At 49.1% G+C, this 27,423-nt stretch overlaps 1 protein-coding gene across 1 annotated transcript in view; it reads right to left on the reverse strand.

Annotated features, from left to right (window-relative positions):
• Positions 1 to 27,423, reverse strand: part of PRKCH (protein kinase C eta) — a 113,176-nt gene that overhangs the window by 26,414 nt on the left and 59,339 nt on the right. The window contains exon 10 of the mRNA XM_084519661.1: positions 18,177 to 18,331. Coding sequence (XP_084375787.1) covers positions 18,177 to 18,331 — 155 coding nt within the window. The remainder of the gene's footprint in view (positions 1 to 18,176; positions 18,332 to 27,423) is intronic.

Raw genomic sequence — 27,423 nt, forward strand, 5'->3', positions numbered from 1 at the left:
GCCATGTGGGGTTTGGCAGAGATGGGATGGGACTGGTGCTCCAGGCTCCCTCTCCGCCTGACCCTTTCCTGCTGGCAGGGTCCCTTCGTGAGCTGCTCCCCTTGGCAGGTCCCTTGCAGGGCTGGTGCTCGTGCCCATGGGGTTGGTTTCTCTTAGGGCAGAGCAGCTGGCACAGCTCGGGATCCGGGGCCTCTCCGATGGTTTGAAGCATCAGCAGTCCCACCTCCCCTCCCTCCGGGCACTTCAGCAAAGTGTCTGTGGAAGCTACCACAATTACTGACATGATTTCATTGCTATTGAGATGAACGGGTGTGATTCATCCCCCAGCTAAATTAGAGTGCTAAAGCACACAGGCACCGACTACAAAAAGCCTCAGCGCACCACAATGGGTAATCACAGAGCTCCCATCACCTTAGTGGGTCCGAACCCGAGGGACACAGATCTGGGGGGACCCCACAGGTGCCCCGAGTCCCTCCAGGGTCAGGCCCACCTCTGAGAGCTTCCCCTTTTCCACGGCAGCTGGCAGAGAGCTAATGACAGTCTGCACAGGCAGCGTTACAAGGACAGCAGGACATTCTTGTGAAATGGGGCAGCAGAGAGCCGGGGTCATTACTGCTGAAACACAGACGCGCTGGAGATTGCTACGTTGGAGTAATCCCAAAGATGGCGCAATCCATAGATATTTATATGTCCACATGTGTGCGCATACTTCTTTTTTTTTTTTTTCCAATATGTACATATATACAATACGCGCATTATTCGCCGCGCTTTTATGTGGTATTCTTGTCAGGAAAAAGGAGTTACACTCGAGCTATTTCCCAGAATCCCGGAGCAAACGTCCTCCCAGTTGGTGCGGGAAGGAGAGGGGTGGGCAGAAAAAGGCTTCGTGTCCAGCCTTGGTATGCACGCCGCGCACACCCTCCCCGGATGAGCTGCCAGGCTGACTGCCTAGTCCTGTGATAGACTCCTCGGTCCCACTGGGCAGCAACGCTGGAATTTGCTGGCCCAGAAACCATCATTTGCTGAGTTGCTCCCAACAGAGCTGCTATTTTATCCTTGCCAAAAAAAGAGGGGAAAAAAAAAAAAATCCCAAACACAACCCTTCTTTCTGTGAGTCCCTTTGCTCGAGGTCTTCAGAGGAGGTGTACAACAGGCCTGGGACCCGAATGCACGAACAAGAATAAGATGTGGACTTATGACGGACGGTGCCAGGAGAGATTAAAAAGCATAAGCCTGTTATGTCACCTTGACAAAAATAGAGCAACATCGATTCAAAGCCTGATACAGAAATTAAACAGAAATTGGGCTCGTGCCCATGGTACAATGTGGTCTCAGTGCTTCAAGATTGAGTGGAAGAGTTACAACAAGATCAACCATCACCAGCGGCCCACAGCCCACCCTAGAGCGGCTCTGAGGCCCCGTCCCAGCAGGATCAGAGCAGGACCACGTTGCTCAAGAGGCTCCTCTTCCCAGCAGCACTGCCACACGCCCCCATTTCGCCACCGTCTGCCACTAAGCCTGCCCTGGGGGAATTAGACGGTGGCTCAAACCAAAGCGACTCTCCTGAGCTCTCCCTGCTAATCTCACAGCTGCTCGTGAAATTTACCTTCCCTACACTCAGCCTCTGAGGAGGGACGTTTCACTCAAGGAAATACCAAAAGAAAAAAAAAAAAAAAAAGAAGTGGCACCATCCATCATGATCATGTGTGCAGACTGCCTCTGGCAACAGCTCGGGCAGCAAACAAACCTGTACGAGTATTTGTAATGCCAGCAGGGCTTTGTGGGGAAGAAGACACTCCTGAAATGAACCTGTAAGTCTAGTCAGACTTCTCCATATTCATATGAATGGCTAAGATTCACTCCACTCTGACCCCCATCCTGAATCCAGGGAAATCAGCAGATATCCTGTCAGGTTCGGTCGATTTTGGATAAAGCCTTTAGGAGGAAAAAAAAATTACTTAACCTTATTAAGGCTCTGAATTACAGATCCAGATTTATAAAGCTAAAGCTATGGGCACTAATCTCCTTTCTATAATTGACTGAACAATGTTGAAGGCAAAAGTATTCTGTATTTTCAATGGGATTTCTTAAAACCACTTCGCTCTGCTCTCTGGATTTCCACTGCCACATTTACTATTAACTTTCAAAGAATCATTTTTCTGGGCCAGAATGGATGGTTTTGAAAATCTCACCATCCCCACGAAATTTTTATGCACACGATGGAAGAGCAGTGTCAGTGCTAGAGACACGTTGTGGGCATAAAATGCATGGGGTGCGCCAGAGGGGGTACCACCTAGCCCCCGCTGGAACAAATTTTAAACATACTTCCTAGGAGATGCTGTCCTGAGATGTTTGTTGTATTGTAAGAACCGAGACTGTCCCTGATATCAGTGGTTCTTTTTTTCTAAGACTCCGACAAACCTGTGGGCACACTAAGTGCTTTCCTGACTGCTCTGATCTCTCAGCTTCTCGCCACAACAATCGCTTAAATAGCAGCAGTGAAATCAGACGGAAGAAGAATTTGCAAGAGCCTAGCAAATGGGTCATTATCCCAAGATTTAGGTTCTCATTTCATGTGGATTCCTGCTGCTGTTCCCTCATTACAGGTGATTCACTCCAGGCTCTGCAAAGCCCAAGGATCCCGGATAAGCAGGGCAGAGCCGCGTGTAGCTCCTGGCCGGGCATGCCGAGCTCCCTGCAATCCCGCTCCCACTTCTGGGGACTCCTCCCAGCTTTGCACCAGGATGGGAGGGACGGATTGCATCTCATGCGCCACCCCAAATGCCATACTAGCAGCAACCAGACCCAAAGCCACCCATGCACGATGCTGGTCTGTCTCGTAGTGCTTTGCATCAGTTCCTTTGCCCATGAGTCTCTTCGGTCGGGGCTCCCTCTCCAGTTCGCGCAGGGACAGGGGAGCTTTCCCAAGGCAGTTCAGCCCCTCCGAAATTTGACTCACCAGCTGGCAAGGCCATTTAAGTTTCCAAATGAGGTGCCTTAGCTTGCTGCCCGATTGCAGGAAAAGCAGAAGGAACTTTGAGCAGGAGGCAATGCTCAGCTGACACGGTTACCGAGCAGAGAAGGCTGCCAACTCCCCGTTCCCGTAATGCGAAACAAATGAATCAGAAAGTGAAAAATAAGCCCTGTCTCAGTGCCCCTCTCCTTTCATAACCCAACACACAGAGTACCAACTCCAGGAAGGAGACTGGGAGGCTTGCATAAAGGAAGCACAAGGGGCACTTTCAGGACAGGAATGAGAATAATGAGTAACTTCGGCGGGCAGCGAGCTCCAGCTACGTTGGAAATTTGGGGATGTTGCCCATGTGCCTTTCAGTGGGCTGATTCAGAGCCAGTTCACACCCTGACTCTGTGTCCTCACTCTTCTTGCCAGGACCAGGACACCCTGCTTACTGGAAGGTACCTGTGACAACTCCTCCTAACTCACCCTTTTTCAGGTCTTTTTCAGGTTTTACTGTTTTCATTGGGGAAGACCTGAAACTGTCAGGTCCCTCTTCTTCGCACTAGCCTTTGCTATATGCTTGTGCTTTTTGATTATAAATCCCTTTCTACTGGAAGAAGACACCGCGAATCCTCACTGAACTTATTTTTAATCTGTGGAGACAAGAAGCAACAGGTGAAACAGAGAAATCTTTGCTGAGAGTTGTGATGACACCACACCAAATCAAAAGTCCTTAGAATTAATGATATTGTATCTACACATCCCATGTTTATACAGGACAGAACTGCACAACAACACACATTTTCTATCGCAATACCAAAGTCAGCCAACCTGAAGGCACGATGTTTTTCAAAGAACCCTTTGCCTGTGCTTGCTAAAGGTACAAACACCCAGGTGACATCTGCAGTGCGTTGCTTTTTAGCTCATGTCCTCACCAAAGCTTAGCACACCTCACCTCCAAGGGTATATTTTTATTTTGTGGCAGGAAAGCGATTCTTGTTATTGACAATCCCAGTGGTTTCAGTCACCAAGTACACCAGACACATCTACTCAGTCAAGTGCCACTGCTCTCAGATGGGGCTGCTGTTTTCAGATCTTCTCTCCACCAATAAATAATTGATTGAGGACTAATGGAAAACCACAGAAGCTCAGGGGAAGCAGAACTCTCTACTGACCCAAGAGAAAAGTCCAAAAAGGGAATTATTTTAATTTTTCCATGCTGAAATGCGTCAACCACAAAAGATACATTAAACCTGATGAATTCCTGGCACTGGTCTACACGGGCTAGGCAGACATGGAGCAATAGGTGACCTGTGTCCTCTCTGCACTTTGGGGACACTACACACACGTGGTTTATCTGTTCTCATTTCTGTTCTCAGGCTGACTTCACAGCACTTTACAAATGGTTTGCAAACCTCGTCATGATTTTGCATGAGAAACGATTCCTTGGTAGGGTGGTGAGAGCAGAGAGCTGGGTGGGGATGGCGGGGATGGCGCTGCAGCCTACTTCGTGCTAGACCACACCAGGAAAGCAACCACACCATGACCCAGCAGCTACTTTCACATCAAGATTACATCCCTGCGCATTGGGAATCAGCTTTTAAACGCATGCCTACTTTCACTTCCCACCCCGCATTGTCCCTGCAGTGACTTGAGAAGCACCACAGCGATACGAATGCAACCCCAGCTTGCTTCCTCCTCAGCCCACGCCATTTTTATTTTTTTTTTATTATTATTCCTTGTTTTGAATCTCTGCATTTCCACACACATGCCTGTCTCCACAGCCATCCCTGCTGCCTGGAGCTCAGCCCTTGGGCATTTGGTGCTCTGCCCCCTGACCGAGCGCTCGCACTCACTCCTGGCGCCACTGGCAGCCTGCATCGGGGACAGGGCAAAACCTTTCTGCTGCACATCCAAAGATGAGGCTGGACAGCTTTCTTCTCTGAGCACTTCTCCATCTCCTCCTTCTACCTCAAGGCGAAGTGCTCCACAGCCCGATGGCCACAGCCACCAAGCTCCAGCACCAGTGGCGCGTTGCTCAAGCACGCGGTGGCTTGCTGTTAAAACCAGCAGCCAGCCCAGCAGAGCTCCTCATTGCCCTCGATCGCCCTGGGCAGCTGGAGCTTCTTCTGGCACCTGACTAGCAAACCTGTGGCTGTTACTCCATGTGCAGAAATGAGGCAGAGCACGGATTTGGGCTCAGCCTCTTCCCGCATCTTTGAAGGAGCGCGTTGAGGTGTAGCACTGCCAGCTGCTGAGGTAGCAGCAGGGTTGATTTTTATAAGCTAAGGACAGCCAGGTTCCTCTTTACGGTGGTGTAAGCCGCCTTGCTCTGCCCTCTTCTCCAGCAGCATGGCTGTGCTACCTTCCTACCCAAACCTGTCCTTCCCTGCTCTGTCCTGTCGGTGATTTTGGGGTGCTGGGCTGGTAATGGTGCAGCAACAGCGTGGGCATCCAGCGCCTCTCCATGTGCTGCAACCAACCCCAGCAGCAAGAGCATGGCACAGCAGCAGCCCTCAGCGTGGGCAGAGGACAGCATTTCACTTTACTCATGTCACAAGCAGGTAGGGGAACCAAGAGACTTCCCAGGTCGCCCTGGCAAAGCTGTGCCATGGCTCGTGGTGCTGCCAGAGGACCTCAGCTGGCCCCTGTGCTCTCCATCACATGCCCTGCTTTTTGCCGAATTCCCAAGCATTTAATCATCTCACGACTTCTCCTACTCCGCAGCACTGTCCCATTGCTTGGGGTGAGCTGTTCCTAGAATCAAGTACCACACAGATGAGCAAGACTGGAAAAATCTCCCCCCCTCCGCCGCGCGAGTGCTCTGTTGGCTTGTCATTGGTACAAACCACAGATTACTTCACGATTTTCCAGCACCCACAATCCACATCATCAGCTGGCGAGTGGGCCGGCTTATGTACGCAGATGAACCACAGAAGGGTTAACCCTGCAGTGGGCTGAGAGGAAAAGCCACTGACCTATACCCAGGGCTGTGACTCACCAGGAGGGGCTGCGCAAAAATAGGGCTTTCGGAGGCAGCCGGAGAGGTGAGGAATTTCTCCAGGGATCCCTCCCAACAGACAGCAAGGAAACAGAGGCGAGGGAAGGCGGCTCACCTTTCCCATAAACTGAGGCGGATCGGGTGGCTGCCCTGCCAGGGGAATCGCTATTGTCCAGCCCATTGTTTGCAGCCTGGCTAAAAAGGGGACGACAGGAGACTAATTGCTTCACTGGAGAAAAAAAAAACAACTGTCTGGAGAGACCAAATTATTCTGTAGACTGTTGTTGTTTGGGTTTGTTTCCATCCTGGCTTAACGAGCATTAATGACTTCAGTTGCACGAGGATGGGGGGGGGGAAGCTATTAGGGTGGGAACATGATCTACACAAACCTCTCTTCTTGCTCAGCACACGCTTCTGCCACGGACAGCCTCTACAGCTAACTGTGTGTCCTATTTGCCTGGCCATCCCTCCTCCGGACCATCAGAGGAAGGTGGCCAAGAGTGAAGTGAAACATTTAAGTTTTCCTTTTCCATCAGAAAAAAATGCTGTCCCCTCTCAGCAGCAAGGAAATGAAGGGAAAATGTCCCAAAAGAGGGGATGCTCTAGCAGAAGGCACTAAACCCAATGCCTGCAAAATAAAGTGTGGGGTTTTCGTTTTGTTTTATTTTTGTTTGCAGCAGCCACGCTGAAACTTCTGAGACCACATCTGGTGCCCAGAGTGACAGAATTAACGCTAGAGCCAAGGCACATAATCAACGTTGAAGTTCTTCCTTATGTAACAGCACCTGGGCCACAGCCGCTCACTTGGCTGATCCTGTGAGCGGCCCTACTATTGTAGGCCAAAAAAAAAAAGGCTAAAAGTGAGCAATGCCTGTGTTATGCCAGCCACTACATAAATCCCCGCTACCTGGTGTCGGCTTCAGGGAACTGGGGATTGGGAGCCTGCAGGGACGATGTGCTCACGTCCATAAAGCAACCTGACCAAGGGACAAATATCTCCTAGCTGGGTGCATCCCACCACCAACAGACTGGCTGGAACCACCCCAGGCCACAGCAGAACTTCACCAGAGGGAAAATTTCACCATGAGCCTGGTTGTAAGAATGTGAAGAGAGCAGGAGAAGCTCTGTCAGTCAAAGAATGATTTAAATTAACCTGTTCATGACAGAAAATGGAGGTACCTGACTAACCCACGCTGTGTTTCGCTCAGGTGCAGAGGTACCAGCGAGGCCTCCTGAAGCTGTCCTGTGACACCCCCACATTTCACACATCCCACGTCCAACGTCAGCTTACTGGTTCACGGCAATAGTTGAAATTTGTTGTCTTGCCTCCTGACCTGTGGGGATCAGGTCACTTTAGAGCTGCCGCCAGCTGGTGCTGGGAAACAGCCCCAAAAAGCTCCAGCAGGAGCTTCACCCATCTGCCCAGCAGCCTGGGGGACGCCATCCATCCTGAAGCACCCCGAAGGCTGCTGTGAGTGGGAAGGCTGCGGTGCAGTAAATAGGGCAGGCCTGAAGACCGTTTTCCATTATTTATATCGCACAAAATCTCTCTCTTCTCTCTGGGGCTATCGCTGTCAGGTTAGTCACCAATTTGGGCTATCAGCGAGCTGAGCAATTTCGCTAGATTAAAAGAGTGCAAGGGGAAAAAACGCTGAGACTTTCCAGCCATGAATCAGACTTTTGCCCACTCAAACTGCAGATATTTTGTGTCTTCCGAGGTTCAAAAGCCAGCCTCACTTTGCTCTGGCTCCTCTCCAAACCATCACGATTTCCATCGAGAAGCACAGGTAGGTATCGCCTTCCTGAGAACTGACAGGAAAATGCGTTTCAAGTGGCTCATTCACAGCTAAAAGCCATCTATTTAGCAAATATGGTGCTATAAAGGCCTTTTCCAGGGATCCTGAAGAACTGGTGAGATCAGCTGCGAGTTACACTGATCAGGTCCCAACCCGGCCACCAGCAGACCGGCTGCCAGCAGTCGGCCACCAGAGCCCTGCCTTTAACCCTGCAGCTCGAGGCGTGAGGCTGCCTTGAACCAACATCAGCTGCTCCACTTTGGGCCCTTCGGAGCATGGTGTGGAAGGAAGGACACAAAGGAGAGCTGGGCCACAGGCTGTAAAGCTATCCACTGCTGGCTCCGTCTGCGTGATCGATTTGTCCCTCAAACAAGGGAGATGGAGAGCTGCTGCAGCCCTCCTGTGGGCTCCTCCCTGGCCCCAGTGAGTCCCCATGGAGCAGAAGCAGCAGGAGCAGCCCTTGCTCCATGCCCCAGGTTGCTGAAATTGGGACAGAGCAGCCGGGCAGAGCTCCGACCTCCACGGTGGGTGGGCTGCCTGCTTGGGAGCACGGCCAGCTGGCCAGAGGCACAGCAACTCCTTGGCTTCCTCGTTTGTGTTGAGGCTGGGCAGAGCCGCAGGAAGCAGTAGCCCACTGCCAAGATCTGTGCTCCCGTCGCACAGCAGAGGCTGAATGCAGAAAGGCTGGCTGCAGTGCTGCTGCCTGGGCACTGGGCTTTGAACCACGTATTCAAGAAATACTGAAATGGCAAGCTCCAGCGAGGAAAAATGGTTATACAGCAAGAGGAAAAAATTAAGAGAACATGCAGACAAAGGCAAAGGCTAAACTAAGTTGATGTGATTGTGTTAAAATCCCCACAACACTGATAACTGTGTAAAAATTCCTGAGGTACTGTCAAACTGAAATACAAAGCACAACCACTCAGCTTTTAGGCACAAGTCAACGAGGATACAGGACCTCGCTCGGTGCTTATTCCGTTTTCCTACTCAGGTAAATGTCAAAAGGAACGTAACCAGATCCAGAGAGGGGAGGAGAAAACCTGAAGCCCGCTTGCTAAATGCCACGCACTGGCTCAGCCTCCGCCACGTGTCCCACAGAGCCTGCCCGCTGAAATGTGCTGCGGCTGCACAGCGCCATCACACCCGGCCTTGTCTGGAAGATGATGAAGTTTGAAGGAACAGCTTCTTACCACCTCTTTCACCACGGGGCTTTACACATGACAATTTCCCTGTGCTGCTGTCCCTGCTTTCACACCCACCCTCTCCTCCAGCCCCCTTCGGTGTCCTCCACAACACACGAAGCCACAACACACTTCAACAAGGCACCACGAAGCTGCCTGCCCCAAAACGGCACGGATCCAGGAGCTGGGGCACCTCGCAGTGACCCACGTTCCCTCGCTGCTCTGCTGGTTCAGATGCTAACATTCACATCCCAATTCAATGAACTTTGGCATGACAGGACTCCTGGATTTGAGATCTAGCTAGAAAATAAACTCTCCTAGCTGGAAGTAATCTTCTCAATTCAGGAGCACTTCTCCACTATTCCTGTGCTGCCGAGAGATTTGTGAAAGCTGCTCGAGATGTTAATAATAAATCACGCTTCTGAAACTTTAATTGAATCAGAAGAAATCAGTTCAGAGCGTGGAGTATCTCTGCGGTTATGAATGTATCACGCTTTGTATACAGTATGTATGGATAGAGTTGAGACTTGAAGGCTTGCTCCTGTTCCCATTGTTGTCAGCTGGAATATCTCCACTAGCTTTAGTGGAATAATAATTGGGTAATACAATTCTGAGACTAAATTGTGCCTTTAGGCACAGCCTCATAAACGGGAGGATCTCAATCCCATTAACAGCAAAGGTGTTATGACTCAGAGGCCAAATGATGAGCAATGCTTTCCCCTTGCTCCATGGGAACAAGCTTTGCAATTTGCATCCCGGCCTGTGCCAGCAGCTAGCTACAGCTGGCATGAAGAGGGCAGAAGCAAAACTGTGTTCACTGTCCTACCCAGGGCACCACGGACACGAGATGAGCTCCTTGTTCCACAGCAAAGCCAGGCTGCCAACTCCATCCAACAACCACCACGCAGTGATACTGCCTGCTGCTGCTTGCTGAGGGGCTCAGGGAAGCTCAGGCCGTGGTGATGGATAAACACTGCTAAGGAAGCAGAGCTGCTCAGCACCTGGAGTTTCCAGTTCGCAGACTTACTGCACAGTTGGAAATTTTCATTCCTTTTTTTTTTTTTTCTGGAATAAAAGTAAAAAAAGTAGGATTTTCTTCCACAGAAGTTCAGAATGCAAAACTGACAGCAATTACTGCAGTGCTACAATATAATGATGAAATTTTCTACCGTAATTATTTCTATTTTATTTATGCACTCATTACAGACAGCTGATGACTTTGAACTAGAATCTAAAGGCAAGATGATTCAATTGCTCCACTGATAATAAAAGCTGCGGGGTGACTTTACAAAATGCCCGTTTGCATAAAAATGGTGCATCTACATGCTCACCGGCACAAAGCACAAAATCCAGGCACTGGGATTACTGACCAAGGAAACGTCAGCAGCTGATCTTGTCATCGACTGAGAATAAGTCAAATTCTGCCTGGAAAGCGATGGCAGTTGCTGCAGGCCAAGTATGTCAACAACACCGATTTGCTCATTGTCACTCTAACATCTCTCGCAGCTTCACCCACTGCAACATGTCATGTTGCAAGAAATCTTCCATTTCAGCAAGTCAGAGGGAGCAGATGCAACAGCATTTCGTCGGCATAATCTTTGTTTTACAAACATTGTACAGAACATTTATTAAGGTTGACAGGGACCTTTTCCTCAGCTATAAATATCAGCCTCCCGAATGCTAACTCATGGGTCATATTCTCTGACATTAACACTGAAAGCTTCCTCGATTCAATGTTATTCCTGGGATGCAGGTGGGTGCAAAGATCAACAAAATGACTGGATTAATGCTGGGCAGTTCTGGAGATCTCAGAGCATGAAATTTCAAAATTGGGTGCTTAAAATTATTAGCCTGAGTGCCTTTGGTATCAGAGAACAAATGAAAAGTTAGGTGAGCAGTTCTGGATACAAAAAAAGGTTGTAATAATATTTCAGGGCAGTTTTTAAAAATAAATCTTACATGACTTCTTAAAATTAAAATATTTTCATTTTTACTTTTTCTCTCTCTCATGCCCTTCACTCCTTCAGACAGGAATAGAGAAAGCAAGAAAAGCAGTATTTGTAGATAAAATCATTTCTTATTTTCAGAAGTTCGAACCTAAATATTCCCAAGTACTCTGGGTCCCAAAAAATTTAGTCTAATTCTGGGCTTCTTCATTTAAGAACTCAGCTGTAATCATTACGCACAGCGATTATATTGTATCTGTAAGCTTTCTAATTGTGAAATGCCTTCATAAGGATGCAGTAGTCACCAAAAATATCGAAATGCAATTCATGTCTAATTGCTTATCCCTGCCACAGATGAGCAATATTGCTCATTTTTGCTGGTACCAGAGTTACCAAGAAGCACCAAGCTCTCGTATCAAGCACTCGGTAAGTGAGAGTCCATGTCTGTAAGAGCAAAGCATGAAGTTATTACACACAAAAGTAGAACTACACCAAAGGAGAAAAAGAGTAGAAGTACCAGGGCCAGGCATTTAGGCAGAGGTTATCCAGCCCCGAGGCAGCTGGATGAACCAGACAAACTCTTGAGGCCCCTTGGAGCTCTGTTTTTAATGATTTATACAAACTCATCATGTGCAGGGCTTGCAGGTTTCAAATCAATCCCTTTAAATAAGCATAAAGGAAAAGTAGACACTAGCAGAGCCAAAAAGTTCTGTAGGCTATTCAGCAGCCCTTAGTCATGTGGAAAGTTGCATTAAAGTTCACAGACTATATACAGTGGAGTCAATGGGGCACAGAGATCTGATATGTGGATCTCAAAACAGGACTGCTCTTCGTAAGCATAACTGTAAATCAGGACTGAACCGTCCGGCACAGTGACTGATTAAACATGACATGGAAACGTGAAAGGCTGGTTTTTGTCTCTGCCCTTTCCATTTGATCAAGTGCAGAGAAACAACACTTTAAACACTGCATTCGAGAGCTCAGCTCGCAAGCATGCAACAGCCACAGTTTAGTGAGAAATTACATCGGGGAGGTACCCCTGATAAGCACAAATCAACCTACAGAGCTGTTGACTCTCACATAAGATAGCTGCAGACATTACCGCGCTCCCCACCCTGAGAGACATTCCTTTATATTCTCTAAAGCTGAATGAAGCACTTTAAGGGACTCCAGCATGAAATTTTCTCTTCTACACTAAGCAGTTGCTGTAGGGACTGGGCTGCTGGTATGCTGCTCCGTGCCAATTTGCAGCTTTTAGCTGATTTGCTTCACTTGTTCACCATAAAATCAGCTTATATTTCATTCTTTCTGCTACTCTCATGCAGATCCAACTCTCTCCCTCCCCTGTTGTTTTTTTTCGGTCCTGCTTCCATGTATCTACTCCAGTCCTCCTGGCCCCGATTCGGGAAAGCACCAAACCCAGGATCCCATCGAGGTCTCAAAGCAGCAGGGACCAGATCCCACAGCTGAGGTTATCCCAAACCAGGGTGGGGAGGAGGGAGGCAGCAAACACAGCAAAGACTACCTCCAGGTGCATCTAACGTAGCGTATTCACCCGATAGTTTTCAGAAGAGTTACCCAGCTTTAAAATACCTCCTGCAACAAAGATTTACCTTGACTTGCTACGAAAGCAAAGCTCTGCCCAGCAGCTAGGCAAAGCAGCAGGAACCCCCAGCCCACCGCTTTGCCTTGCTGCTATCAGCGGCAGCCCCAGCCCAGCTGCCAAGTTCCGTCCCTGGGGAAAACCTCCTGGCTTCAGGGGAAACCAGATCTGCCTCCAGATGTGAAAAAGGGCAACGTGAGATGAGAATAAACAAAATCACCGGTCGCAAAAAAAAGAATCAGGGAGAGAACATGAGGGATCTTATGTCTACAATGTCTCGACCCATGGAAAAAGCAAACAGCACGCTAATAAGAGCTGCTCTGTTAGCAGTGGCTCTGTGTAATTAGGAAAGGCATCCAGCTTCTGTTTTCAGCATGTAATTTTTAATTGATTTTGCTGAAAGAAACTTTAGTGTTGTTTCAGTTAATAAGAGCCTTTCCAGCAAAACTGGTCTCCTTAAAAGGCTTATGTAAACCTTCCTCCAAATGTCACAGGCTCGCTGTTTGAATTGGCAGTGAATTAACCTGTTGCAAAAAAAAAAACACCTCATTGCCTATAAAAGCCAGCAGCCATGAGACATACAGCTGCAGACCTGACGGGCCTCCTGCGCTAAGGAAGGTGATGATTTCAGACACCTGGCCGGCATCCAACAATCTCTGCAGATCTCAGAGGAGAAGGAGCTTTTCCCTGTTGTAAAGAGCACTGCACACAGGAAGGCGATGCTTGCAGATAACACACGAGAAAGTAAATACTTGCCATTAACGAGCCTATCATACTTTCCCCGAGAGCTAGCGTTCAGCTCCAAGACCACTTTATTTGGGTAACTGCATAATTACCTTTTGCCTTCCAAAGGGACCGTGCGTGCTATTAAACACAGTCAAGTCAGTGGACCTACTTAATGCTTTGCTGCCTTTATCTCAGCGCCTGGTGCCACACCGGAGCACAGGGACTCCACGCACACCATCCCATGCTCAGAGGTGACAGAGCAGAAGCAGACCCCAAGGATCTCTAGACAGGCCACCCGCAACAGAAACCAGTCATAATGGCAATGGAATCGGCTAACTAGCATGAGCCCTCAGAATTAAAATGGGGTTTTCATCCAAAAAAGCAGTCCTTCCCCGAGCTTTCTAGCCCAGCCTTTTAGTGCTTCTGGCTTTTAACCAGCCACGCTGCCTGTACCCTTAAAGATTTACCTGTCGTTGTGCTGTGCTGAGAGGTGAGCTGGGCCACACAGCTTTGCTATCCAACCCCTGGCAAAACCAGCCCTGATGTGCACGTGTGACACTGCTTCTGCTCCCAGGTAACTGCTGACCCAAGGCTAGTTCGGGTACATCCCCATGTACTCTGTCACTTCCGTGGGCAGTGGAGACATTCCAAAAAGCAGCTGTTTCATCACCCTTCATCTTCCCAAGAAGGTACGCTTGCAGAGGCAGAAAGTTCACCATAAAAACCAAGACCATGCCAGCAGGTTGGGTTGACTGTTCTACGTTGCTGCAAAAGGCTGCTACCTTTCTGACATCTAAAATGTCTGCAGGGCAAACCCCTACCCCTTACCCCCTCCCTCAAGACAACCCAGTTTAATAAAACATTTATATTTTATTTATATATTATAATTTATATTATCAGTATGCAGGTGTGATTCAGGGACACCTTCCAGGTGACCTTGGCAAGTGGACAGAGCCACCACCAAAGCTGTACACCACCCTCCGCAAGGTTTGGACTGGAGGGCAGTAGGGCAGATCAGCCATCCTTACATCCTGCTACCTGGAAGGAAAATTATAAAGCCTCATAATTATTTACCATCTCTTTGTTTTTAGAGACTGCGAGTGGACCAGCTCATTTGCTCCGTGTAAGCCACTGTGCAGTCTCACACTGCTCAGCTGTGAATGCTGTTTTGTTTTGTTCCTGGCATGCACAGAAGCCAAAATATGCTTCCCACAGCCTGGGAACTGCTCAACAGAAAAGTGAAAGTCGGGAAGAGCTGCCTGAAGAAAAATAGGTCATGGAGGCTTTACATAAAAATCACAAACAAACCTACCAACCTGCAGTAGGGCCCAGCGCGCTGTTTTCCTTCAGAAGCATCCTTAATGAAAGAAGCCGTGCAAGAAGAGTGCCCTGCGAGCAAAGATTTTATCTACAATAGCTTTGATTATCACCTAACCTTTTCCTGGCAGCGTACCTCATGAGCTGATCCTAAGTATGTCCTTGTCCTACCCTTCTGTGGTTAGGGGTGTAGAGTATGCTGTGATTTGGTATGTTGAAAAGCTCATTTTCATGTCTGCTTTCATTCTAGCTTTGTTCCTTCTATGATAGGATGTGGAACCACACTATACTTGTCAACGTTTTTTTTTCAGGAAGCAACTATAAATAGGCACTGCTGAGATGACAGCTAAACCTCAGCTTAGGGCAAGCCAGAAATGTTTCCTTGTTAAGGCCAGAAAGCCATCTCTCTTTTGCAGTGCTGGAAATGAGAAGAAAAAAAAAAAAAACACACCCAAAACACCATGAAACTAAAAGCTCACTAAAAAATAAAACCAAACACAAATATGCACACACACATTTATAGGACTTCTTTTCTGGGCAAGGCTTAGGAACAAACAGCAGACTTTCACTGAAGTGAAGGGCGACCACTGAGAATTACATCAATAGCATCATGAAAATCAAATCAGCCTGTAAGAGCACCAGTCCAGCACCAGGACTGACTGAGATGTTAGACAGCCACATCCAACCAACATCACCTGCCCAAGGAGCCCCATTCCATGGGCATAGACTCACAGTGGCAAAAATACAGAAATACAGTGCTATAGATATTTCAAATTGGGAACATGTGGCTGGAGGACTCGGCAAACACCCCATGTTCCTTGTTACCAGCATTGCCACCACAGCCCGAAGTGACACATTTCAGCTCCTTCTTGATGAACTTTGAGTGCTCTCTCCCAAGCTTCTCTGCCTTTTCAAAGGAGAGAAGACCCAGCTTTTGGCAGTACGTGTTGCAAAAGCGTGACGTACCAGGAGAACAGTCATTGTGTTGGTAAATGCAGGCTGTCTCCTGAATTGCTTAATCTTGGAGGGGTGGGGGGTAGGGATATACAGGATTGTTATATGAAAGGCCAGCCCAGAAGAAAAACAGATGACACAGGGTATTTCTAGGCTACTGACTTACTCCTCTGACCCCGGGAATCCAGAAGAGCTCCGGGCAAAACGCTTTCTGGTCAGGTTTTTCGTGGTGTCTCTCCCCACTCCTCCCAGCTTCCTATGAAAGCACCCCAGATTCTGACAACAAAATCATCAACCCTCTTACACGAACACAGTGATTCCCTTGCCAGTATTTCCTTCCCATCTGCCCACTTTCACACACCTCTGCAAAGCCTGGTGTCTGTGACCCAGCATAAGCAACCTCAGCTTAGCACAGCTACAACCAGCAGCTCTCTTCCCTCAGACTTTTCCAGAATGGAGTCTCCCTGGCGATTAAAATAAAGAAATAAATAAAATAAACATGAACAAAACCCTCACTGGCTACATCTACCCACTGCAGCTGAACTGACCTGACTCCATGGCTCAACCAGTCTCCTACCAAGATCAAAGCCCGTGCAGTTGTCCAAGCAGCTTTTCAATTACTCCTCCAGTTTCCATCACGGATTACAGCAGCGCTTGAAGAGTGCCAAGCCCCAGAGGGATCGATTACTCCTGCCCTGTGACAGGCAGCAGGCTGAAGGGTACAGGAAAAGCTGGAAGCGAAGTGGCATTACATTATGTGCAGGCACAGTTTTGCTGTTGAATGATTGACAATAACTACTGGATGTCACTATTTTGAGGATAATGTCATTTGCGTAATTATCTGGCAGGGTCTCTCTTCAGCAGCTGGCATTATTCGCGAGGGAAGAACCGGACTGAAATCCAGCTGTAGAATCAGTAGATTTGCTATTCTGTGCAGACAAACACTGTGCTTTAGAAGCTCAATACGTATGGGATATACTTCACTGGTAATATTCGTACTGTCAGGACCTGGAGAATATTACGGTGATACTCCTCTATATTACTCTGCCACATATATCATATGATTTCATACTTTAAAAATAATTTAATATTCTCTATCTTCACCTGACCATCTGTTTCTTATGGAACTCAAGCGAGGAAGAGAAGGAGAAATTGCAGTTCCTTGATTAATCTCACCATCAGATAGGAGATTGCCCTCTGCACCACCCCTGGCCCTTTCACCAGCTTAGCCCTCAGCTGTTCTGTCTGCAGTGTATCAAAACCCAGGTTTATCTGATAGGGGAAAACACCCTGCTAAACAGCATCACCTGGGCTGAACTGTGCAAAGCCCAAACTCAAATGGCATTTGAGACTGCTCCCACCCCAGACCCAGCTGCGGGTGCTGCTGTACAACTGTAACAAGCACAGAAATCAGAGGTGACATTATTCTGTGCTGTGCTGAGTGCCACAAGTAGGACTGAGCAGGGCCACGGCAGCCCATCCCTGAAAACGCCTGCTTTGCTGACGGAGCCCAGGTAGCAGTGCCCAAATCAAACAACTGACTGCTCCTCCTCCCAGTGTTCTGGGCAAGAGGATGCCAGGGGCATTATGCAAAGCGTGTCAGAAAGAAACCTTTCTCTTTAACTAGACTGTCTCAGAACAGGCATCTCTTTGCTCTAGGCTCCTGTGCCACTCCAGAACAGGTCTGGCTCTGCCCCTGCCTTACACAGGAGGTGCTGGTCAAGCGGTCATCTTGCTCAGGAAGGCCTCCCCAGGGCAGACAGGCTGGCTGATCCACGCTGGTTGGTCCATGCCTTGATGTTTGGCAACACAGAAAGGAAAAAATATAACAAAATTGCCCTCCTGGGCACAGGGAGAGGACAAAAGCAGGGAGCTACATGTGGGAAAACATTTCCTGAGAACAGCCTTGAGATCTGGGGTAATGGTGCTCCAACACCGGTGCAAACACAAAGATGCCAAACACAGACGTGGATAGGAAGGAAAACCTTCTGCTGTAGGATCATGGCAGGAACGAAAAGACAATAACTGAGCTGAATGGCATTGGATAGGTACGTTGAATAAATAGGATTTAAGCATAGTCCCATGGCTAATACAGGGAAACAAACACACTTGGGCGTAACCAGCACCGATTAGCCTTTAAATAACAAGGCACGGAGCAGCAAAGGCAACAGCTGCTTGTATTTACCTCCCAGAAAATCTAGGAAGGTTTCCCTGAATGTCTGGCCCTTTATCATCACTTTGATACGTGCCCCACAGCAGCAGCACGGGCCCGGAGCAGCACGGGGGAGGCTCCTGTCGCTCAGCAGCGAACACCCTGCGGCCAGGCAGCCCCGTGCTGAACACAGGCACCTGGCAGGGCAGAGCAGGGGCAGTGCTGGGCTGATGAGCAGCCAAGTAACAGGGCAATGGGAACCGACACCAACACAAACATCCCGTGCCTCGGAAGGAAAGCGTTTCCTACGTGTCTGCACACGTCATAGGAATACCCCTCCCCGCAGACAAGAGAGCAGCCAGAAGTTTCACTCCTTCCTGGAAGCCGGGTGCACCTCGGATATTGTGCAGGGGGAACGTGGAGGTGCTGCTCACCCAGCTGGCAACTTGGTCCTGGTGACAGCAAGTGACAGCTCTTTACTCAGGCAGAAACCTCCAGCCGTGGGGTTCGGACAAAGAGAATGAATGAAAGCAGAGCTCACCGATAAATGATGCCTCTTTCATGGAGGAACATAAGGGCTGAAATAATTTCGGCAGCATAGAAGCGGGCCCGATCTTCGTCGAAGCGACGCGACTTCTGAATGTGGAACATCAAGTCCCCGCCATTCACGAACTCCATCACAAAGAACAGGCGATCCTTCACACACGCAAACACAACAGATATGAACAGCGTTAATCACATCCTCCGTCAGGCTTACCATTTGCTAAGTAGTAGCTCCCAAATAAAGACAGATTAAGTACCCGTGAGATGTTGGGGGGAAAAAAAATAAAAAAATCCTGATTTTTTCAGGAAAGATTAAGCCAATACCAGGAAGATCTGATAATATCCCACTGCCATGCGCTCCCTCCACCTCCCAAACTTTTGCCCCCAGGAATGATCTCCTGTTTACATGTGGGTTGGGCATATCAGTAGGTGCCTGCTCATCACTAACTGGCTTCTGGAGGGTTTGTTTAACTGTCCTCAGCCTAAATCCAGCAGCGTGTGATACCCCTTCTGCAGCACTCTCTGAGCTGAGCAGTCAGAAGGGAAGGCTGTAAAGAAGACATTGACTCCCTGCTAAACATCGCAGCTTTCAGGGGGAAACATTTCCTAATACCCTGTGCATAACCAGACTGCAGCTTCACCACGACAGCACAAGAGCAACAACAACACTGTCTCTGGGGCATCCTGACACTATTTCTAGGGAATGTGCGTTGTCTTACAGAGATTTCCTGCCGTACACTTGCATGGCAGCTGCCTTTTAGGCCTTCACATTTTGCCTTTCCTGGCAGCTCTGATTAACCTACAGATCTTTGTGTGATGAAGGAACTGAGAAGGACAAAGTATAAACTGGAGTCTCTACCAGGCAGAAAAGCAACTGGTTCAATAATGTTCAGCTCATTAACCACAGCTGCTGGTCTCTGAGGTTTCTTTAGTCACTTTGTTCAGGTTTTTGCAGAAGTCTCCAGACAGGGAGACGCTCGCTTAAACTCTGTGTGTTCGACAGTCCGGGTGCAGGCGCACTGTGCCAAAGGGGTGCCCACTTAGCTGGGAGAGAATGGTTACACAACAATTTGTCACCAGAGTAAAGCCTAGAAGTGTTTCAGACTCTTTTACAATTTCCCCGAGTGCTTGTTTCAGGACATTCAGCATTGATCATTTCAGTTTTACTCAGAGTAACAGGAATGAGCAGGCTGGAGAAGGGGCAAACGATTCACTCGAGATCAGCCAGCCTTTTACTGGTACAATTTGCCCTTCTCTCCCCCCAAAACCCTTCCCAGGTCTGACATTAATCACCTACAAGCTCGTTTAAAACCCTCTCTAAATTTAAGAGGATAAGCACTGCCAGTCTCCTCTTGCTGGCAGGCAGCCAGCTTGCAGCGACTGCTGGAATTAACGTCCCGGGATGCACGCAGAAGGGAAAAGAAAAGCAGGCAGGAAGCCTTTCCATCCTCCCCGTCCACGAGCAGGAGAGCAAACTGCTCGTGCCAGAAGAGGTCAGCTCGTTTCTCGTCATTGCCCTGGGCTCAGCCCAACAGCAATTTTGGGCTCCTTCCCGAGGCAGCAGAGCTCAGGTAGGTGCTTCCCAGCAGGAACAATGCAGCTGCGAGCAGCACCAAGGCCATGTGCTCCGTGCCACTTCCAGTCCCCGCAGACAACACTGCCTCATTGTTTCGCTCTGCTCCTATCTTAGGGCAGCCAAAACACCCGGGCTGGCTCAGAGCAGCACGAACTGTGCAAAGGCGGCAGCGGCGACCTTGGATCTTCATCCCGCAGCAGATTTGTACTGCCACATCTCGCTGCAGTTGGTGAAGCTGAAGCTGGCTGTGCTGTGCCTACCTGTTCTGCAGCCCTTCCTCCAGCTGCAGCGTAGCTATCGCCTCTGCCTTGCCTGTTGGGCCAGCTTTTACCTCTCCTTGTTATTTCTTCCCTCCTCCTTCCACACTGATCACTCCACACGCCACGTGCTTACCTAGCTCAGCTTGCTCAGGCATCTTTTCAAGCCCACACTTTAAAAAAAATTAAAAAAAAAATCCCTTTTGCCAGGTCTTCTACAGGAAGTAATTTAACTCACCAGCAACCTGACAAGGTATGCGTGTATTTATGTAAGATACATTCTTGTATAAACATGCATATGGTTAGGAACATTGATTTTCTACTCTCTCCTTAAAGGTAAGCTTCAGGGAAGCAAAGTTAACCCTTCCTCTCTCAAAACATGCAGGTCCTGCTGCTCTGGTGCTGGCAAAACTCCAGGGCCTACCTCAGGCTTCTGGACGGACCTGCATGTACTGCAGTGCTTAAAGGAAGGTGCTTCTTCCTCAGGCGTTCAGGTGAGCACTGAAACAGTCTAGCGTGAAATTTATATACGACTGGCATCGGAATTAGCAGCTTTTTGGTACAAAGAGCTCTTGCTTCAGACTAACTGCAAACCTGAGTGAGTAGCTTTGCCTGTGTTACACGGTGCTCACAGGTGCAGCAGGTATTTCTCCTCCACCCGTGGTCTCATTGCACAAGTCAAATGTAAATATGGATTATTTAATTACTGAAGCTCTCCCGTTTAGGCCTAACAGGACTTTTGATTACCCCAAAATTTTTATTTTTATTTTTTTAAAGTCCAGCTGATCGTCTACACAGTTTTCTAACATTTAGAACCCCCTTGTATTTGCTGAAGAAAAGGGCGGGATGGGTTATATCTTGTCCATAAGCCAACATTTGTGCACTGGCCTCCTACATACCTGGCAACAAATATTAGAAATCTCAGCCCTAACGAGCATCCCTGGGGACCAGGATCTAGGATCCAAGCAAGATCTGCCATTTTCCCTCTTAAAAGGTCATCAGCTTGCCAAGCTGCACAGACCAAACACTAAACACTCTTCCAGGAATTGTTGATAAGTAAAATAAACAGTAGTATTTTATGGGAAAAAAAAAAAAAAAAAAAAAGGCAATTTGGAGCACGCAGAATAAGAGTGGATAAATAGCTTAAAAAGGGGTCAGGAAAGGGAAACCTTAAAATAGCAGATAGTTCGGATACTTGAGGGTTTGACTCTCCCTGCCTTTCCTGAGGCCAGGTGCTGTGAACACGGGTGAGAGGAGGCTCAGCTTGGCTCTGATTCACGTTGGTTCACTGCAGCTCCTCCCTCGGGTACACCCTCAATTGCCAGGTGGAGTCGTGAGCCCCCTTTTTGGGGACTCCTCAGTGGGAATCAGGAGGAGGAGAAAGCTGGAGCGCCTTGGCCAGGGCTCAGTGCTGCAATCCTCACCACTGTTTTCTGTTTTGCATTGCTCACGAGTTTTCCCTGATTTACTATCTCCTCTTGACGTTAGCAAAGTAAGAAAGAGCATTTGAGTCAACAGGAAACGGTGACGCTAAAGCCTCTGCAGCAGCGGCGGCCGCATGAGGAAATCACATTGCACCATTTCTGCACTGGGATCGCGGCGAATAAAGCCACAGAACAATTGTTACTGCAAAGAAAAGAAACACCGGGAGGAAACACAACGTCCATGGCATCAGGTGGGCCCGTTTCAAGGCTGGCCTACGTCTCGAGATCAGCCCTGACAATTGCAGTGAGAGACAAGCGGTTGTTTGTCTTGTTTGTTTGTTTGTTTGTTATTTTTTTTGTTTGTTTAAATGTGAGTTTGCCGTGTCTGTTCCCCTGCTAGCAGGGCAGGGGCCCCTAGAAGCACACACTATGTCCTGAGACCAGGCCAGGTAGTGGTTACCACCCCTACCAAACACAAGCACTCACCAAGCTCCGGTTCAAGCACAGGTTTAGCCCTTTGTCCTCCCCAGCTCCACTAGGAAGCTGTTCTGAGTCCTCATACCTTTCCTCCTCAGCACCACAGCAGGGGGAAATCCAGGTTTTACTAAAAGACCATCCCTTCCTTCCCCATACCCAAAAAAGGCCAGCGCAAAGGCAAGTTTCTACCCACTTCCAGCTAAGAGTCAGAGCCGATGCCCATGTGTAAGCCGCATGAGACCGGTGTCACACCAAAGACCTCTGAAAACAACCAGGGTGAGAGCCTCACCTCCCTTCACACCGCATAAATGTGGCAGGGCAGCACCATCACCCCAGTTCAAGAAGTGTGGAGGGAGAAGGAGGGGAAGAGACGTATTTCCTATGTGCAGACAGAGAAGAAAATAACAAGGCTGCTGTGCCACGGACAGCATGGAAGATGGAGAGGAATTCTCTCAAGAGAGGTGTTGGTGGAGGTTCACATCCCGGGAGGAATTTTACAGAAGCCCCGTCTGTAGCTGACCACTGCTGTCGAAGGCAGCATCTTGAGATGAGACCTGGTCCAATGTGGTTTAGAGAAATGGCCCAGTTTTTCAAAAAAAATTCGTCTGGCTCTGGAATTCTGCTACGCTTGCACTTCATCCTTTTGGAAGCAATTCATGCACACAACTCCTTAGAAAATCAGCTTTGGGCTTGATCTGAGTTCACTGAAGCCAAAGGGTTTCCCCAAGAAAACAGTCATTTTTCACTGTTTTGGCAGTTTAAGCTCTGCAGAGCAGAAAGCAGGCTTTCAGAATTATCTCCGTACAGGAACAGCTGTGTCACTGCTACACAGCAAAAGTTTATTGCTTCCAAAAACGAGTAGCAGGGCTTAGGGAGCTTGCAAGCAAATTATTACAAGATAATTACAAGAGCTGGCAGGCTCCCTCAGCGCTCCCGATGTTCCCTTTCTCCCTTTGTGGTCCACAACCCCCACACAAAGCCATCCGCCCTCGGATGTCCTGAGACAAGCCACACGTCCAGCTCCGCCAGCAGCGCCAGTGACCATCCCGTATCTGGGTCAAGGCGCTGGACCCGGAGGAGGAATAATAAGCAGGTTTGTTTCCCAATATTTACCCTCGCAGGAGTAACACAACCAGCAACCACGCTCGGACGCCGCTCTGCGCCTTCCCTCCGCGCCCAGCCCTTCGGCCGGGGCAGCGCGGCGTCCCCGCGGGCCGCCCGCCGCTCCCAGCTATGTGGTTTGCAGCAGGACGGGCTGCTCGGGTGGGTTGAGTTACCCTTGGAAGCGTTTCCAAGCCGGAGAGGATCACAGGCACCTTCAGAAAGGGCTCACCACAAAGGAGGTGCTGGAGCAACCTTCACATGGGAGCTGAAGGAGCCCAAACGAGCTCAGCCCCGAACGGCCGCACGGTGTCGAAGCAGTGCTTGGGCTGTGATGGAGCAAGACGTTGATGCCGGGCAAAGGCTCGGTCCTTTGATTTCAAATCAGTGTAGCTACGTGAAGCAGAAGAGAAGAAACAGCTCCACGTCGTGCTCGCCCAGCTGGAATTATCTGCAGGCATTAGTTACGCTTCTTACACACGGTCACAGCAACGACTGCCACCGGCTCCTGCCACTGCTCTGCCACCCCAGACCCCAAACAGACAAGGCAGTGGAAGGCAGCAGACATCACAGCAGCCTGCTGGCTGACCGTCGGTGCTCTCTTGGCCATTTTCTCCCTCTGCTTCAGCGGCTTCCGAGGCACGTGCCAGCCCCAACAACCACTTATGCCCAGGAGAAATCAGACCATGGCAAGGGAGCGTGTAGCGGATGGCACTGTACAGCCCCGGGGCTATCGAGATGGGAGAGATCGTGGTGTGCTGTGACACATCCGAAGGGCTGAGAAAGGGAAGGTTGCTTTCTTCCTTCCACTGCTTTTTATTTTTATTTTTTTTTCAGGCAGAAGGAGGTGCGATGAAATTCGGACTGAGAGGTGGGGTAAGCTGCACGCCGCGCTTCCTCACAGCTCGGCTGCATTGGAGTGAGTAAAGGCACTTGTGAGAAGCACGGGTTTCTTCCCCCATTTCAGGCTCTTTCAGCAAGGAACTGCTGCTGTCATCGTCACAACTGCAGAACAGAGCAGTTATCTCTCACTGCTGTGCTCTGCCACACCGCTGACAGTGGGCACAACGCTGCCTTCCCTCCGCAGCGGCAGCCAGACACACAAACATCGCCTGGGGAGCAACAAATTGGCTCTTGCCATTTGCATAAATAAACTCTCTGGGGTCCCTCGGGGTAAAGGCTGCCCCGCGTGTGCATGCGTGCACAGCGCAGCATTAACGCTCCGCTAATTCCAGAAGAGCTGCACAACGACAGCCACAGCCCAGGCCAAGCCGACGGCAGCCATGGGTCCCCACCTGCTCCGAAAAAAGTCCTGAATCCAGCTGCATCCTTCAGACTTCATCCCATGTCTTCTTCTTCACTGCTGGGCTGAAATTTCAAACTCACAGGCTGAAGAGTTTTTGTAACGCAAGGCCAAATGCGATCCTCTCTCTGCGACAACACAGCCCTGGAGATCTGCAAGTGAACCACATGCGTAGCTGCCCTCCCCATCCCCTCCCTTCAGGATGGTCTAAATCACAGTGGGGTTGGCTCATTTTATGGCCAGAAACCTTCACTCAACATAAATGCAAATGGACAATTTTTAATCATTCTTCTTCATTTGTATCTCTTTCACTAGAAGCAAAACAAAGAGCCCAAAATCGCAGGCACTACATCAACCAGCTAAATTACATACAAAAAATAACCAAAAACCTACGTAATCACAATTCAAAAAGGGAAAAAAAAAAAAAAAAAAAGTGCTGCCTTGGCCACTAAAACAAAATCTCCTAAAAGTAAAATACAAAACAGAATGAAAGAAGAAATAAAATCTTCCCCTCCGGACCTTAGTAAATGGCATAGAAAATTACACAAACACTCCTTCCCACCTGAAAGATCAAAAGCCAAAGGGCTGGCTGAACTTAGGAATAAAGAACTAGAACGTATCAAGCTGTACACATCGCTCATTAATCAAAGTTTTATAGGACATCTGCACCCCTCAGCTGGCTGCTAACATCCCAGGGTCTCAGGAGAGGGCAGCTCTGCAAAGCTCAGACTGTTTTTACATCTCCCAGTTCAGAACAAGCTCCTGGAATTGCTGTTCCCAGTTTGGATTGATCAACCCGAGGCAGCTCTGGCCTGTTTTTCAAAAATCCCCACTACTTGCAACATCTCCTGGCCTCAGATTGCACTTGGGGAAAGCTAGAGACCTCTGAAAGCTCAGCTAAAGGTCTGCAGGAAAATCTGAGCAGCAAAACAAAGGCTTTGTGGATCCACCCTCTCACCTGACACACTGCCTGGAAAGCAACTCGGGTTCAAAGAGATTTAAACCTAAGGCACTGCTGGGTTGAGCCTCAGCTCGTTAGCTCATCTCTGCCTTTTGCTAGCTTCCCCTCCCTTCCTCACGACTAACTGGCACTTGGCCGGTCACCCTGTTTGAGAGTTGGTTTCATTTCAGCCCTTCTTATGCCACAACTTCCTAGATTTTAAGGCCAAAGAAAAATATTGCTTCCATTTACTGTGGCTAACCATGTGCAACACGTCCTTTTGTTACCCTTGCACTGAGCTCAATAGCTTTGCCTACCAGGTACAATCTCTCTCACAAGGAACTGCAGACAGAGACAGACGTTTTCTTAGCTTCATAAAAACACAAGTAGCCCGAGTCCCTCAGCAACTAGGGCAGGAAAGTTACACTAAGAGGCTACAACAGCGCTAAGACGAATGTAGCCAACACTTCAGGTCGCATTTTCACTTCAGCTCCTATCACCTCGGTGTGCAGTGTAAGTGTGGACACCCAGCGAAGTTCACAGAGAAAATCAGAAATGTCAGCCTGATCTTGTTTCACCTCCTGAAGCCCAAACCACTCTGCCTACAAAAAAAAACATGACCACAAGAAAGCCTGGTTTTGAGCGATGTGCCTTTATTCCGTGTCACACAGGAGGGATTTGATTTGGGCTGCCAGCAATGAAACTGAAGCACACGCTGGTCTTCCAGCACGGCAGCCTGGGGCTAGCACCGGTCTGGATGCTGAAGAAAAGGGGGAAAAAGGCCCAGCAAGCTTGCAGGGAAGCACCACAGAGATGCACTTGGCTGTCAGGTGTATGCACAGAGCAAGTCGTACCTCCTGCCATGCCACAGGGGGAAGGCTGGGGGCTAGAGCCTGGGAGACGATCAAAGCTCTCCCCTCTGCTCCCAAGGGGCTGCCCCGCAGCGCCCTTCAAACAGCACATCAAAGAGGCCTCAGCATTTCCCCGTCTCCCACTGGCACGCTCCGAGGCCTGTGTCAGGATGCTTTTTCACCTCACCAGAACCAGGAAGGCTGCTGCTCACTTTCTAGAGTCCCTTACCTCCACACCTCCACCACTGTCCCGGGGCTGCCCTGTTCTCTGCTCACTTGGTGACGGTGTAGAGCAGCTGATGGGGAACCAGGATGATCCTGGAGACCCCTGGAGGATCAGGACCAAGGGATTCCCCTGGACATGCGAGCACAGCCAGTCCTCTCCTGCGGCCCAGAGGATGGGGGAGCAGTCAGCCAGCTGCCCTTGCTCAGTCCCACCACTTCTGCAGGTGGCTGGTAGGCTCCCACATGAAAATTATGCCCCTGTCAAAGGTTTCAGATTATCTTGAACACTTACAGGAGGTGAAATGCAGGCTCATCTCCCTAAACACCTGCGGCACAATGCCTATGTTGACCCTGGAAGAACTGTTTCAGCACTCCAGGAACTAGAGGTGATGAAGAGAAACCTTCCCCTTCTGTCTCAAGCATGACATCAGCCCACAGCTTGTAAAGGGGGCAGAAAGCCGCATGCCCTCATAAAATAAAATGGTACCAGTTCAATGATTAGCTGCCCTGGAATCCCTCCTGGCTTCAGCAGCACCCTGCTAGCTATTATCTCTGAAGGACGCTTGTTACAGAAAGTCACGTCCCTCCGCCAAGTTCTCGTGTCTCACTATTTTTGGAACAGCACACGCGGGCTCTGTGCCTCAGCAACTGTCAGCAGAGCCACACAGAAAGCAAATCCATATAACGATCAGACTAACAAGGACAGTGCTGGAAACAGCATCGCCTGGGGGACGGTCCCCTGAAAGCACCCTGTGGTCATGAGAAAAGGGATAAGGGCAATAAACATAAAAGGCAGAAACCTCTGTCCTCTGCTATTTGACACTATTTGCATGGGAAGCTGATCCCCCCCAGCCCTTCCATTCTCATGCAAAAGAGGTGAGACAAAAGGATTTAAAAGCAAACCACCTGTGCAGGAAGGATGGTGCCTAAACCCCAGAGATGACAGGACCGACTTGTTGCAAACTCATCTTAATTAAAACATTCCAGGCTCTGCATTCCCCAGGATCGAATTACTAACTCCACTAGTTATACGGAGAGCCTCTTTCACCTGGCCTAGGCCTGTATTGTCGAGGTGTTGGATGACACCCATG

Source organism: Aythya ferina (genome assembly GCF_964211825.1).
Source record: "Aythya ferina genome assembly, chromosome: 5".
NCBI classification, from domain to species: Eukaryota; Metazoa; Chordata; class Aves; order Anseriformes; family Anatidae; genus Aythya; species Aythya ferina.